This window comes from Mauremys mutica, chromosome 2 (assembly GCF_020497125.1).
Source record: "Mauremys mutica isolate MM-2020 ecotype Southern chromosome 2, ASM2049712v1, whole genome shotgun sequence".
NCBI lineage: Eukaryota > Metazoa > Chordata > Testudines > Geoemydidae > Mauremys > Mauremys mutica.
Genome location: NC_059073.1, coordinates 29,820,284 through 29,835,090, shown reverse-complemented (window position 1 = coordinate 29,835,090; position 14,807 = coordinate 29,820,284). Strand labels below are relative to the sequence as shown.

At 39.3% G+C, this 14,807-nt stretch overlaps 1 protein-coding gene across 2 annotated transcripts in view; it reads right to left on the bottom strand.

Moving 5' to 3' along the window:
* Positions 1–14,807, bottom strand: part of TRPS1 (transcriptional repressor GATA binding 1) — a 405,556-nt gene that overhangs the window by 205,876 nt on the left and 184,873 nt on the right. For both annotated transcript variants that reach the window (XM_045007716.1, XM_045007717.1), the window contains one exon: positions 10,900–11,828. In XM_045007716.1, coding sequence (XP_044863651.1) covers positions 10,900–11,828 — 929 coding nt within the window. The remainder of the gene's footprint in view (positions 1–10,899; positions 11,829–14,807) is intronic.

Here is a 14,807-nt window from a genome sequence, read left to right as displayed (position 1 = left end):
GAGTCATTTTTCAAGCAGAGAAAATCTATTTAAAGCCTCCGCTAGGGTCACCAGGTAAAGGAACAAGGAAACTAGCTTCCATATAGCAAGGCTAGCAGAAGCACTTGAAGGAAAGTGGTAATGGTATAAACTAAAACTGCCTCAGCTTTCAGCCAGCCAAATTTGGATGAAGCCTACCCATTTGCCAAAGTGTTTGGATTCGTGCATTCTACTCAAGTCTTGGCCTTTCAGATTTCTCAGTTACATATCATATCTCTATGTAAGGACAGCAAATTCTCTCTCTCTCTCTCTCTCTCTGTATATATACATTTTTCCCTCTTGCTCTCTTTCCTTTTCCAGAGAGAATGGAATAAAAGGGAGAGAGAGAGGAGGAGGCGGGGGGAGGGGGAGGAGGTGCGTGCGAAATAAGTCATACCCCATCCACATTTCTCTGAAATTTCAAAGGTGATGTCTGGCTTCAGGTACTTACTCAAAGCGTTCATTCCCATTCCCCTCACGCCCTCTGTGTTTTACTTTCTAACCCATATGTTCCCTGCCAGCACAAAAATCACAAGGAAGAGGACAAAGCAACACTAAAACTCTTCAGTTCTAATCGAGCTGTGGAGTCCAACTTTACTCTTCCCACAAGCAGTAGTGCAGCGTCAGCAGGGCTGGGGTTAAAAAAACATCCTCAGACCTATGGCTCCTAGGCAGATACACAGAGGGATGACTCATATTCAGCATTCTCCTGTAGCAGGCCCTCCTTAGGATGGGAAAAATAGTTTAGTGACTAGAGCAGTGGACTTGAACTCAGGAGTCCAGGTCCCATTCCCACCTCAGCCACAGATGTAAATGAAAGTTACAAGCCTAAATACCTTTGAGGATCTGAGCCTTTTATGGATTAAACTGAAATAAATCCCATTAGTAAGGATCACTAGTCTAAAGCATCTAAAAATCAAAACTCTTTTTAGTTAATTGTTTAATTCATTCATGAATGTCAACAATTATCAGTAGAGTTCAGTCTTAAATTACTGGCCATGCTAACAGGCTATGACCAAAATGACAATAGGGATTCAGTTAATCTCTTCAACAGAATTAAATTTATACTTCTTTTCCATTATTGTTAAAAACAGCCAGAAAATATAAAAGAAGCTGGTAAGAGGAAGCTTGATTTTGTTAAATGTCAGTATTTCTTAAATATGTTGTTGTTGTAGCAGTGTTGGTCCCAGGATATTAGAGAGACAAGTTAACTCATGTTAGATCTTGAAGGATTGAGACTACCCAAAAGAAAGAGTGGAGAATGCACTGAAAACTGTTCTAGATAGTAACCATGTGTAAGAAACACTGGAGAAACAAGGTGTGTGAGGTAATATCTTTTATTGGACCAACTGCTGTTGGTAAACAAGAGAAGCTTCAGATCTCTGTGTAAGCATGACAGTCTGTCTATCTCACCAGCAGAAGTTGGCCCAATAAAAGATATTACCTCACCCATCTTGTTTCTCCAGTGTTCCTTACAGATGATTACTACTTAGTACAATTTCAAGTGCATTCTTCTCTCTTTTGGGTATTCTCAATCCTTCAAGATCTAACTTCCATAGCAGCTACAAGCCTCTGTGTACATTTAGTATACAACATTTATTAAAGGCCTTCTGTGGTTTTCCATTATAAAATTGATTCCTAGGTAGTTTTCAAGTAAATAAGGTGTTTATATAGCCTCAACCATTTTGTCTTTAGATGTGCAAAACATCTGTATCTTTATTTTGCTCTTATAAATCATTATTAAGAGAATTCATTAGAGCATTCACTGGGTATTCTATAAAACATCACCTGTAGGTGGGGGAAGGTTTTTGCCTTGTTTTTACTGTACATGCTTTTATACAGTATCTCATCACTTAACATTTTAGTTATTTTCCTCAAAAATGTGACTTTAAGCGAAATGATGTTAAGCAAATCCAATTTCCCCATAAGAATTAATGTAAATAGGAGATTTAGGTTCCAGGGAAAGTTTTTTCACCAGACAAAAGACTATATGAGATATATATATATATATATACACACCCACCCACCCACACACAGTGTAAGTTTTAAACAATTTAATACTATTCACAGTGATGATGATTGTGAAGCTTGGTTGAGACGGTGAAGTCAGAGGGTGGGCTATTTCCCAGGGCGTGCCTTACTGCTAAATGATGAACTAGCAATTGGCTGAGCCCTCAAGGGTTAACACGTTGTTAATGTAGCCTCAACTCTACAAGGCAGCACGAATGGAGGGAGGGGAGACAGCATGGCAGACAGAGACACACACCGTGTGTGTGAGAGAGAGATGTGCATTGCCCCTTTAGGTACACTGACCCCACTATAAGTACACTGCCTTTTTAAATAGATCAGCAAGTTGAGAGAGCAGCTCCTGCCAGCAAGCTCCCTCCGTCCTGAGCCCTGTCATGTTCTCCTCTTCCCCCAGCTCTTTGGAAATGGGGTAAGTGGTACAGAAACAGGGAGGAGGGGGACACCGAGACATTAGATCCCCTCTTCTCCCCCCACCCCAACACAGCAAGCAGGAGGCTACCTGGAGGAGCTCCAAGGCAAAGGGCAGGAGCAGCACATGGCAGTGGGGTGAGGGGCAGCTGAACTATGTGGCAATTGCTAGCCTGCTGGGCAGCTGCTGCACAGGGAACTTATGGGAGCAGGGAGCTGATAGGGGGCTGCCAGTCCACCCTCGTTCCAAGCCCTCACCAGCTAGCTCCAATGGGCTGCTCCTCCTGCAAGCAGTGGACAAAGCAGGAGGCTGCCAAACTACGTTATAAGGGAGCATTGCACAACTTTAAACAAGGATGTTCCCAAATTGATCAGAAACGTAACAACGAAACATTAACTGGGACGACTTTAAGTGAGGAGTTACTGTACTACAACTGGGTCACCCTTCTTTCGTGTTCTGGTGTTTTAGAATTTTTAACTCCCCCTTAGTCTAATAATTACAGCAAGGGAGTAGGCTTGGGTTCTATTCTTGGCTTTGCAACCTTAGCTAAGTCACTTATTCACTTTCTGGCTCAGATTCCCCATCTGAAAGATGGGCAGTGTTTGGAGTTTTCATGTTTTTAATATGTTAAGATCAAGCTGAAAAGCACTTTACAAAAGGCAATTTATTTATAACACATTTCTGGTAGATATTTGAATTTATGTTGCTTTTATTTAAGTCTCTAACTCTTGATGATGTCATGACCTTTTTAGAGTTGTAGAGGATTGGTTGTTTTTTTGTTTGTTTGTTTGTTTTTCATTTTTTAATTGTTATAGGATGCTTGCACCCCTTGTTTCTTTTTTATGGACAAGTATAAAGATTTTTTCAGTGTTTTTAAATCTAAGAGGGTGTTTTTATTTGATTTTCCTGACCCAGAATACCCTCCCTTACAACTTTACTTGCTTTTCTCTTTTCCAAATCCAATCCTGAAATCATTAGTATGGCAAATGGCTTAGACTATTTTTCTGATTTAACAGAACAGCAGTCTACCAAGGAATCTATAGTATCTGCCAGTTACTCTCTTTATCTATTTTAGAAAGTGAATTCCGCCTGTAGGAACTAACGTCCTACATGCACATAACAGGCTCAGGCTCAACACTCAAGGGTTGATAGTATAAGTTCAGCCTCTGCACCCATGAAATCCTTGGCTTCTGGTGTGACTGTTGATTAGGATGCACGTGGTCAGGGTGATTTCTCAAAAACTGACTTTTGCCTACTTGCAACTGGACCAGGCAATGAAGTTGGAGCATCAGATATTAATCAATCTTCATTTCTGATTACCTGGGTCACATTTCAGTCACTAACCAGGAGGTGAAAGGCTGTAGATCCCTTACCAATCCCTTGTACTATCCAGTTTTCCATTTGCCAATTACTCTTAATCTTCTAATCCTAAAATATTTTCTAATGCTCCTGTTTATCCAGTTGCTTTGCACAATATAGCATCCAGAACATTTTAACAAACCCACACTTATGAAGTTCTTCATGTCATGCAGGCCAGGACAGATTCTTTGCTTTAATGCTTGTTTCTATAAAACCACACTACCAGTTCCTTAAACTCTGATAGGAAGAACTACCTCTCACACATGGGAGAATCTTTAGGGTATATCTACCCTTTGAACTATGCACTAAACAGCTATTAATGCATGTGCAGGAAGAATCGAGCTGTGTTAGCAATGCAAAGAGCCAATGTAGTCCCCAAGCTTTCTGTGTTATTTGCATCTCTTAAGCAAGTATCTATGGGAGTCACAGTCACTTGAAATAAGCATTCCTATTAAAGTCAATGGGAGATTTGGCACAGACTTTAAAAGATAGTAAGATCAAGCCTTTTGTTTAAAAAAAAAAAAAAAAAAAAAAAAGGGTGATGGAACCACAGTAGTTTTTAATTTAAGGCCATCAGGCCGGATTCTGTTAAAACAATGGAAGCCAGTGGCACTCAGAAACTCGGTTTGCATTTAAAGTACTGTACACCAATACTTAACACCAGAGAAAAGATAACACATCATGCCATTCTTCATACCCTTAAAATATGTTTTACAATTACAGGACAGATCTTTGGCTGTTGTAAGTTAACATAGCCTCATTAACTTCAATGTAGCTACACTGATTTACACCAATGTGCTACATTGATTTACACCAATGAAGGATTTGGCCTCATAATTTTAGAAAGCTTTATTTTCTGTGCTTGTCTTCTTTTGTTTGTTTGTTTGTTTTTGTTTTTGTCTTATATCTAAGTGTCTCCTTTATTTTTATAACTTTTACCAGCTCTCTTCATCAACAGACATAATACAGCACTGGCGATCACTAGCATAAGGACTAAAATACAAGCAATACATCAAAAAAGGAGAGACGTTAACAGAGCCCGTCCCAGAACACTGAAAATGATTCTCCAATCTATAGCACTTTTCTACAACTGTAACAATAACCTGTGTTAGAACTAAAAATGCTGATCTAAATATCTGTTCTACAGCTGGTGTAATTTGCCCTCAAATGCTTTGACTGACAAAGACTGAGTGGATCATAAAGGTTTCAGTTTAGACTGCATCTTACTTTGGGGCACAATGTCTCAAGGTCTGGCAGTTCTGGAACGTATAGCTATTTTAGATCAAAATAATCATTTTTAGAATTTACTATCTTAAGCACTATATATTTAGAAAGCTCCCAGTAGATAGCCTAATATATGCAGAGATTCCATTTGAGCTAATACTGGGTATGTGTTTTGAAGATGCAAACATTCTGAACCAGACTGCAAGACCTTAACTCGTATGAGTGAGCGAAGTCCAATTGACTTCAACAGGTCTATTTGTGTAGATACCTGTGTATCAACAGGAGATTTTTTTTTTAATATAACCCTATGTCAGTGTTACCAAGTGCTTATTTATATGCACAAATATAATATTTTGTATTAAATCTCAAGATAATAACTAATACATCACTTGTTCTGTTCATGGTGATGAACTGTGGCTAACCTAAGTGGGGTCATCCTTAAATTTTTGAAAACCTAATGTCATAACTGTTGGAAACTAAATACCGAGGGAATCAGGATTCCCAGATAATATGCACAGTAAGTAGACATACCAGACTGCTGCTCCACTTCAGCCTACTGTTCATTTGGACTCATTCTAGATTTTTTCTGACTCTCATGGAATAAATCAAATTACTGAAATGCAATGGGAAATATGGGGAGCCAGCCAGACCTGGACAAAAATCATTCTAACAGAGGACACAGGGGAAGGAAGAGAAAGGCCCACTGGCTTCTATGGCAACTATGGAGAACAGTAGATTCATCAGAGCCAACCCCTGTTGTGTTCTGGACATACCCTTGAGGTGTTCAGTGCACCCAGATCCAATTGGAGCACATTTCAGTGTCATGCCATTCAGCTGTCAGAGAAAGACCCCAACCATGCAACGAGTTCCTTGAGGTGAGATCCCTGGCACCTGTGCAAAGTGCCATTTGAATCAACAGATTTCCACACCATTGCTGGGACCATCTGCACAGAACTCATTGCAGTATCAGGCCAAAAGTGACTATTTTCAGTTCTAACCTATGTGCAATATTTTTAGGCAAACCTAATTTTTCAAACAGGAGAAACAAAAGTATCAGTTTGGTCATTCATGGGAAACTGAATCAGTTCAACTGATACCATAGGACTACCAAGATGCACGTTAGCAAAACAGGAGATCAGAAAGTGAAAAGAAATGAAGACGCTAATGAGTGCACAAAGAACTCTTATCCAGCTGGAAGCTAAGATTTCACAGTCAATAATCAAATATTAGAGAGTTGGGGAGGGATATCCAAAGGCGATAACGTATATGAGTTTGTACAGAATTTGCTCCTGGAAACAGTATACCAGGACACACTCATGCACAGCAATTCTTAACCAGACCGATGAACAAAGTACCACTTCCATATTTTAGGGTCTGGTTTTGGAATAACTGAGCTAAATGCCAATAAACCCAACAAAATCACATGTAGATCAGTTTCTCTAAACACAAGAGAATGTTAAAATCCAGTTGAATGAAAGTTTTCATTAACTGATATTAACAAGCAACATAAAATTAGTGAATTTACAGGTAGCTCACCTAATGAGCAAGATGAATTTGAAAAGGGTTCAGTTAAGCAATGTATTCTGCTCATCATTCACATCCACAAAAATGCAGATGCTTTAATCATTATTATTTATTCTTTAAATGCTAATAACAAATATCAGAATCAGAAGGCAGATTCCTCTTGAAAGTGGACTATGCTACTAACACAAGTGTGATCACTGTAGTTATTTATGCCTCCAGTATAGATTCTGAACATATTTGTAAAGATTCCTTTGTGAAAACTGCCAGAGCTACTAGTGGAAGCCATAATGATCAGTAGGGATGTCAGTTACATTTATATCCCCACGAACTGATCAAGCCCTCTTGCTCTTAACTCCACAGCTTCCCAACTAATCAATCTATTAATGACATTTAAGAGTGGAGAACAGAATAGAAGAGATTACTAACAACAGAACTACTGGTTCCTACTGGATTGAATCCTAGTTACACCAGCACTGACTTCATCCCTAATCACACCACATACCTTTAATGTGAGAAACAGGTCTGCTCCCAGCCTCTGATTAGTCTGTAGGATGGTCACACAACAGAATGCTTCTTCTGGATGCATCAGATAACAATTAGGGAACACTTTCAACAGCTTCTTATTAACCAATGAAACTTGCCTCCTCAGTCAGAGCTGTGTGTAGTGGTAATATCCACATGGGGAAAAAAAACTAAACAGACTAAAGCTGGATAAGTTCCCCACATGCTTGCAGAGCTATAGAACAAGTACAAAATGGCTATCAAGACTACTGGAGATTAGCAAAATTATAGGAGAAAGTAATGAAATGGAAATCAGCAAAACTGAGCACTCCATTTATCTCATGGGAAGATATCACTCTGATAACAGCATAAAGCTGATAAGGCACCTGTCTGGCAAAACAGCAATGTGCTAACAAATGTTTTCTAAAATCCATACTGGATTAACCTCCCAGAAACTGCTCAACAGAATGTACCCAATCCTATAAAACCAGATGTATCTCAATGAACTAAAGAAAAAGAGGGGGGGGGGGGGACAAAGCATGTAAAAATTGCCTCTCCAAATTACATCTCGTCTATAAAGACGACAAAGACATCTTCCCCTCATTAAATATTCTAGATAAGTCAAAGCCTACACAGCAGTAAGACCACAAGGTTCTATGGTCTGAATTATGTTCATCCTTATTTCTCAAAATCACTCTGTTTTACAAGAAATAATAAAGGAGTTTGTGTACCTGGACTTGAACCCATATGTGCACCTGTATTTTGGGGATGAATAATAAAAACGTATTTCTAAAAAGTTGCACAGAGGCAGGTGATGCTCGTGTGGTATCTTTCAAAACAGATTTGATTTTTTTCCCCCACAAGCCCTTGCAAACCTAGTCCTTATCAGTCTAAAAACTGATACTGTATTTTTCTCTATTCTCTCTCCTTTTTCTATGGTGTGTTTGGGCGGGGGGGTGTTTAATGATTTTTCTAAATAGGCCTTATGTACACAGAGGCCAAGAGTCAGTAGCAACCTCCACTGGTGAAACTTTCATATAGCTCAAAGCCTGACTAATCACCATGAACCAGATTAAATATGTGAGGCTGTGCTAACACCCACCCTCTAGCTTCTGTCCTCATCTTCCGTGCCTAAAACATCATAAATCCCTATCTACCTCCATCCTAACAACAACAAAACAGTTTGTTAAGTGCAGTTGCATCAATAAATCAGCCCTTAATCTCATTCCACTAGCATTTCAAATTAATTTTGATTACAGAGGGGTTGTTGTTTTTTCTTCAGACCATATCAGAATTTTAAGATTGTTTTGATGAACTGCTACTATTCATATGCAGTTCCTCTTTCTTAGAATGTAGGGGTCTCTGACTGACAACCAATTTCCAGTAAAATGGCATGCAAGCTCTAATTAATACAACTCCATTCTCTTGTATTAGACTTCAGCATTTTCCCAAGTCCTTGTGAAACAGACACGGCAGCAACACAAACGTGTTGGGTGCAAAGGGGAATTTCAGATGTTCTTTCCGTATGTTTATGAATGTAGCAAAGCTGTTCAGAACTGTGAAGCATGAAAATATTAATCAGTTACATATCTTCTGACATGTTCTGCATCAACATCTGGTGTATGTGCAAGGGATGAAGTACAGTATTTGGCACAGAGGCTTATTTAATCTTCTCTTTCCAAATTAGGCAGAGAAAATTAGCACTCTTTAAAAAGTTACGTTTCCAGATCCAATTGTTCCTTTAAAATCGGCAGCATTGTATAGGCTGTCTGTTCTATTTTAGAACATGTTTCTGGGCTGAGAAAAGACTGATCTTAACTGATTGTCTATGTGCTGTTTCCTATCGCTTTTTGTCTTTCCTGCAGTATCTTACTACCAGAGCTTAGTAGACAAGTATAGTCTAGGTTCAGCTGTTTTACTTCTAGTTCTATCAGTTCAAACTGAGATAGCTTGCACATCTGTTTTATTTCTGAAAATACTGCATAGGAAAAGTGTCCAGCTCACTCTCATCAAACATAAACTTTTCTATAAATAACCAAGGACCTAACGAAATAACTGTTTGGGGAAAATGAAAGTGTGTTTGGAAACTCAAATTCCTCTGTGCTGTATGCCTTGGCTGTCCCTGTGTGAACGTATTTCTGACAGAATGGATCAGTTGCTATAAGATGCTGTCCCCGGAGTCAGCAAACTGAAACTATAGCAGAAAATCCAGGTATTAACATCATATTACGTGCTAATTATAAACCATCATTTCACATTGACATTATTCACATCTATCCTCTTTTATCTAAATCACGTATTTGCTTTCTAATCACAGTTTGACAGGAGAAAGCGTCTGACACAAGACAGTGAAGTGATCTTTTAATAAGACAGCAGTTCAAAGACTGTAGCTTTTATGCATAATAACGATCTTGATTTGATTTGCTGCTCCATAAAAAGATTTTCTAGAATTTCACAAAGTGAGAGGAAAAAAAGTTAAGCAGCTTAAAAAGCTACAAGTGCTTGAGTAGTGGTCCTGTTTCTAAGTATTCCTTAAGGTGAGATGCTTGCCATCTTGACTTCCTATCTGAATTGTCTCCTTGTAACGACAGTAGTCTCTGCAGGTATTACTAAATATTTCTTCTACGTGCACTTCTCTCTCTTTCTCGCTCTCTTTTTTAACGTTTCTTGGAATTTTGTCTCGTAATTAGTACCAGGTCAGTGCATCATGTCTGATGCAAACATGTTCCTGAAATTGGGTTGACAGTTGAACTCATTTTACTTGTGATCTCTGTTCCTAACTGATCCAAATTATTTTTATTCCAAGTGAATTTGTAGGTCAAAGAGTATACAGGCCTTCTAGTGCTCGTCACAGATCATTCATAAAGGGGGTTAATTTTTTTTTTAAATCAGTAAAATGTAGATTTTAAGATTATTGGGCTTTACACTAAGGAAATATTAACATTAATATTTCTGTCTAGGTTCAAATAACTAACATAGTGGACAACATGAGATAATCTTTTAAATCCATTCTTTATGGTAAGAATGTACAATTTTTATCCTTCATATTGGACAATGCAGTAGATCAATACTAAAAATTAGATGAAAAAAATGATTAGCTGAGGCAATAGCTCAACCTTTATATTCATTTTAATTTGAACTGCAGTGTGAATATTATTACTGTTATTTTTACAGCCCGATCTTGGTTTCCCATTGTGCAGAAATATAACCCTGTTGCTCTAGCACTAGACCACTTTACTGTCCCACTTTCTGTTCTCTAAATACTGCAAGATCAATAAGCAAAGATTTGACTTCCAGCAGCCAACAGCCACAGACCTGTAGTTCCTTTTAATTTGCAGCTACATTCTAGTGTCCATCTGGTCCATTTTAAACAGTTATTTTCTGTTTTCTTTTCTCTCTCTGCTATAGAGAAGCTTTCAGACATGATTACTCTAAGCTGCCTGTTTGCCAACTAAAATCTTTACTATTCATTATCACAAAGACTAAATTACATACAAGAAAGCCTATGACTGAAAAGCCAATTACTACTCAACCAGATTTACAGTGAACCTCCAAAAATACTCACTTAATATATCCTGTCCCCACATCGGCGTAACAATTTTGATAATTTATAGCAACCAATGGGTAAATAAAACACTGAATACAATAAGCCTGAATGGATCTAAGCATTCCTGTGGTTTAAGCAGGCTACATGAGATACTTAAATTATGTTGGTTTATGCTGAGGAAGTAGGAGTTGCTTTATAATCACCCAGGGTGCCTATCCCATTCCCAATTTATTTCTTTGCAAGAAGCATATGCATGAGGAAGCAGTGTAGGGATATGAAAGATACAAACCTGCACATCATAAGTTCCGTTTAGTAAGACAGGTCTTTGGGAATTGATGTCCTGCAGCACTCCTGAAAGCACAGTGCGGTTGACTTTCTGGAAGTCTTTGGAGTGGCTGAACTGCACCATGTTGTGGAGAGCCAAAATTTTAGTGTCAAGCTCCGCATCCTGCCTGGTACGGTTGTGCAGTCCTAGGTGGTACTTGCGGAAGTGTTTGATGAGATCTGTGGGGTCGTTCCCATAGTAACCATAACCACAGATGTTGCATTTGAAGTCCTGAAGCTCTGGAGATAGAGGCGCCGTATCTGGGTTATCATTTGCTGACAAATCTGCTTTTGATTTGTTCGGCCTTAAACCCCCATCTGAAGGCACTTGTGGGTTTTTTGAGGCCATGGGGACAGGACTTGAGCCTTGGCCATCAGTTTGACCGCTTTGCACTTGCACTGTTTCATCTGTAGCTTTTGGCGATGTCTGATGCTCTTTGTCTGTCTCCACTGGATCTCCTGATGGAGTGAAGACCACTTCTTGGGTGTCATCTGCATCTGATCTTAGAGGAGACTTCAAGGGCTCACAGATTCCACCAACAGCTGGAGATGAGAAAGCCAGCATATTTCTGTCTGTCACCTCATCATGAGGAAAGGATGGAACATTTCCTCCCTTACTGTGGCTTTCATAATTGAAGCCAGCCTTTTCACTCAGCACTGAGCTTTTTAAGTCTTTTTTAATGCTGGAAGATGGCTCTTGGATATGCAGGCAAAGATCCTCCTTGTTGTTTAGCTCTGCAGCATCACCCTGGTCAGTGTTTTCTTGCATCTGATCTGCAGAAAATTCTTTTTTCCTTCCAGACTCTTCGTTTTCAGTACCTGTAGACTCAAGGATCTGTACCTCACCTTCACTAGCGATGTTTCTTAGAGGGGGATTCTTTTTCCGGACCATATCTGCCAAAATAGAGAGACAAAAAAGTATGAAATTATTTGAAATATAGAGTAGAATGTAAACCTGGCATTTTTTCAGCATTCTAAAATACACAGAATCCTGTGGCACCTTATAGACTAACAGACGTTTTGCAGCATGAGCTTTCGTGGGTGAATACCCACTTCTTCGGATGCAAGTGGTGGAAATTTCCTGGGGCAGGTATATATAAGCAAGCAAGAAGCTCTAGCTTGCTTCTTGCTTGCTTATATATACCTGCCCCAGGAAATTTCCACCACTTGCATCCGAAGAAGTGGGTATTCACCCACGAAAGCTCATGCTGCAAAACGTCTGTTAGTCTATAAGGTGCCACAGGATTCTTTGCTGCTTTTACAGAACCAGACTAACACGGCTACCCCTCTGATACTAAAATACATAGATACATAAAACCTGAAGAAACAGTTTTTGACAGACAGATTTTAGCTAGTCTATGTAGCAAAATGAAAACATAAAAAAAAAAATTGGCCACATTGCAAATGCACTCAATTGCAAAAATTCCTTTAAAATCTGTGAAAATCTAACTTCCATCAGAGTAAGTGAATTAAAGGTGTCATTACCTTTTCTGAAAATAGGTAAAGGCCAGTAGGAATTTTAAAGAATGCGTTATTGAAAATCATTTTAGTATACTGGGGGGGGGGAGGGAAGCCTTTGTGGTCTAATGTGAATACATTGCACAACTAGACAAAGTGTAGTTTAGCAGAAATATTCCTACCATACATAGCTAGGAGTACTTGAACAGGCTATTATAAAGGTATCCGATTTAGGTGAGCAAGTTACTTTGAGGTTTTAGGAAAGTTATCTTTCCAAAACAGATATCTGCTGCTTCTTAGCAAAAGCTTCCCCTTTGTACCCTAGTAAACTGCAGCCTAGATTAAAGTGAAATACTAGACTCCAGTCCTGAAAACTATTACTCATGCAAGTAGTCCTATGTGCCACATAGGGAGAGCCAGACTTCAGTAGGACTACAAATGTGAGTAAAGTTTTACAAAACTGAATCCATAAATGTTACTACACCGCTTTGCTTGATTACAGGTCTATCCCGTAAACATCTAGAGGTGAAGTAGGTCTAACCATCTGAATGTTTTTCTGTATATCTGTTGAAACTTAACTTCAGGCATTACCAGTACTGCCAAGTAGGAAGACATACCTCCCAGGTCTATGTATGGAAACTGGGACCAGACAGAATGTAAGAGGTCAACATTGATGATTTATTGCTAACTGAAAAGTGAATGGTCTGAAAGAATGGTGACTGACATATATAGGTAGGATGCCCAACTGAGATGCAATACATAGGCAATTGAGGATTTTTTTTAAGCTGATACTTTCTTGACTGTGCGTTTATAGGCTCTGGATTAGGATGCTCATCATCAGCTGCTTTGATCAATCTGTGTTCACACGCTGACTATGTGTAGAAGACAGAAGTTCTACAGTATTTTCAATGGTCTTCTTTTTGCCAGTGCTGCACACAATGGTGGTTGTTTTTCCCCTGCCAAATGACTATGTGTAGAAGACAGAAGATCTACAGTATTTTCAATGGTCTTCTTTTTGCCAGTGCTGCACACAATGGTGGTTGTTTTTCCCCTGCCAAATGGTGTGTGGCCTAATGGCAGCAGATTGCACTAACATACATGAGATCCAAGCCTGAGACTCAAACTTGATCATCGGTTCCCAGGCCAACAGTGACTGTGAGTGCTACATTACATCTTTCTGTGAGCAGAAAGCAGTGGTGGTGCTGATGCTTATTTTCAAATGGTGCCATATCCAGACCTCCTAGAGTGTAGGATGATCTTCTCAAAACAATACCTAGAGAAGGGGGGCTGGGGCCAGAGAGTAAAATAAAAGAATCAGCATCTGTACTTCCTTCTATTTATATCTGTTCCACACGAAAGGGCAGTGTGTACTACATTGAGAACAAAAAGACAACTTCTCATGGAAAGGGTCCCTCTTGTGCCGAGGGCTCTGGTGTCTTTGCGGTTGAGCTGATCCACAGGCAGCACTGTCTGCAAGGAGACTGCATTGACATGCAGTGCTAACTCATTACACACACATGGACATTTTGTGTGGTCTTAATTGGTTTCTTAACACTCTAGTGCAATTCCTTATTTTAGTAAGCAAACGTGCGTGTGAACCAAATGCCTTCTCCTCTTTCAACTAGATCACAACTGCCAATGCATACATGTGCTGAAAAGATAAATAAATAACACCTGAACAATTAAGTCAGTCAGTAGTCAGGACTGTAACAACAGACAGACTTCTTGATACAGCGAGAGCAGGTTAAGCAAGACAGCCCCAAGCCCACAAAGCATGTAAGCATGTGCCCAACTTGAAGAATCTGGGTAGTCCCATTGACTAATGGTATTACTGTTGCTCTATGGGACTTCTCATATGTTGATGGTTACACATATGCTTACCTGATTTGCAGGATCAGGGTCTATGCTAGGTGTCTTTCTAAATCCATGTTTGCTTGGCACCTGCTTACACAATCTAAATGATCTGTAAAATAATCACACTTCCACTGAAACCCACGGGCAAATTAAAAAGGAACATCAATTGTGGTAAGAAGGAACCAGAGGTCTAAAAAGAGAACATCATGGTGTTTTTTTAGGTCAAAATTAAACAGGGCTGAATTTCTGTTTTTTAATGTTTTTGCAACTGGTTCTATGGGTAGATAAGGAGAGGTTGGGGCCTTATTATCTTCATGTAACTGGAGGGAGACAAAATGAAAGACATTCTAAAAGAATCCCCACCCAGGCAAGAGCGCCAAGAAAATTGGGGCTGCATGCAGCCTTACTAGATAGGACTCCAGATATAGATGTCCTGTGTTCAATCTCAACTTCCATTTCTGTGGGGCCATGTGCATATGTAGGCAACACCGAATACTTCTGCTTAAGGGAGTTTTCCATGCTGTATTTTATGGTCATAAAAAATATGAAAATGTTCATATA